Genomic DNA, 1,622 nt, shown 5'->3' with positions numbered 1-1,622 from the left:
AGCAGCAGCAGCAGCAGCAGCCATTGCTAGGCAGCAGAGGCAAAAAGGAGACAGTATGTGGTGTCTCCGTGTCTCCTTTTTTTAATATCGATAGCAGCAGATGCATGCAAACCCTGGGGCTTGTAGAGGAGACAATAAAAGAAAAAAAACATAAACCCTTTCAGCTGTATATACACCTGAAACTCCACCCCAATGCTACACAAACACACGTCAGACAGGCAAGCATACCCACAAACCCTAAACCCTAAACCCTAAACCCTAAACCCTAAACCCTAGAGGTCACAAAGTAATATATGGATGAGAAAAAGCGGCGCGGGAATCGAATTTGGGGGGCTTATCATAAGGGTTTAAGGGTTTAGGGTTTAGGGTTTAGGGTTTAGGGTTAAGGGTTTAGGGTTTAGGGTTTAGGGTTTAGGGTTTGCAGGCGTTCATTCGGTTGGCTGCCGCTCATCATCCAGACAAAGGAGGGTCACCTGACAAGTGCGGGCTGCAGCAGCAGCAACAGCAGCAGCAGCAGCAGCAGCAACAGCAGCAGAAGCAGCAGCAGCAGCAGCAGCAGCAACGGCAGCAGCAGCAGCACCAATTGCCGCACCAGCAACAGCAGCAGCAACAACAACAACTGCACCTGTAGCAGCATCAACAGCAGCAGCAGCAACAGCACCAACAGCAGCAGCAGCAGCAGCAGCAGCAGCAGCAGAATGTATTTTGCTGCTGCTGTTGTGTCTTCAGGTTTCGTCGTTTGCATAGGGCCTACACAATACTCAGCGTCAGTCTGTCTCCTACTGTCTCCTTTTTGTTTTTTTTGTTTTTTTTTGTCTCCTTTTTGTTCTTTTTTTGTCTCCTTTTTGTTTTTTTTTTGTCTCCTTTTTGTCTCCTTTTGTCTCCTTTTTTTTTTGTTTCTTTTTGTCTCCTTTTTGTTTTTTTTTTGTTTTATTTTTGTCTCCTTTTGCCTCCTTTTGTCTCCTTTTGTCTCCTTTTGTCTCCTTTTGTTTACCTTCTTTTGTCTCCTTCTTGTCTCCTCTCTTTGTCTCTTTTTCTGTTTCATTGCTGCTGCTGCTGCTGCCGTTGTTGCTCTTGCTGCTGCTGCTGCTGCTGCTTCTGTTGCTGTTACAGTTGCCTGTAGCTGCTGCTTTATTTCCTGCTGCTCTTGCTGCTGCTTGTGCTGCTGCTGCTGCTGCTGCTGCTGCTGCAGACGCCGGCTTGTCGCCGCCTCTATGACGCCCAGTGCGCAGCAACACTCAGCAGCAGCCGCAGCAGCAGCAGCAGCAGCAGCAGCAGCCGCAGCAGCAGCAGCAGCAGCAGCAGCAAGTACGGCATGGGCAACAGCAATCCCAGCAGCGGGAGAAACTGCAACAGCAGCAGCAACAGCAACAGCAGCAGCCGCAGCCGCAGCAGCAGCAAAAGCAGCAGCAACAGCAGCACATGTGAGTTAGCTCGCCGCCGCTTTGTTTCTGCATGCGGCTGCTGCTGCTGCTGCTGTTGCTGCTGCTGCTGCTGCTGCAGTTACTGCTTTTATCGCTGTTGCTGCTGCTGCTGCTGCTGTTGCTGCTGCTCATACACCAGGGTTTGCTGCTGCAGTTGCTGCTGCTGTCTTGCTGCAGCGCCTCTCTCTCGTGCCTCTC

General features: G+C 50.6%; 1 protein-coding gene across 1 annotated transcript in view; it reads left to right on the top strand.

The window, feature by feature from the left end:
• Positions 1–631, top strand: part of EMH_0082750 (uncharacterized protein) — a gene marked incomplete at both ends in the record, with an annotated part of 2,075 nt that extends 1,444 nt beyond the window's left edge. The window contains one exon of the mRNA XM_013500572.1: positions 425–631. Within this exon, the coding sequence (XP_013356026.1) occupies positions 425–631 (207 nt within the window). The remainder of the gene's footprint in view (positions 1–424) is intronic.
• Between the last annotated feature and the right edge of the window lie 991 nt (positions 632–1,622).

This window comes from Eimeria mitis, genomic scaffold, assembly GCF_000499745.2.
Source record: "Eimeria mitis Houghton genomic scaffold, Emh_scaff5556, whole genome shotgun sequence".
Classification (NCBI taxonomy): Eukaryota; Apicomplexa; class Conoidasida; order Eucoccidiorida; family Eimeriidae; genus Eimeria; species Eimeria mitis.
This window is presented reverse-complemented; position numbering and strand designations above follow the sequence as displayed.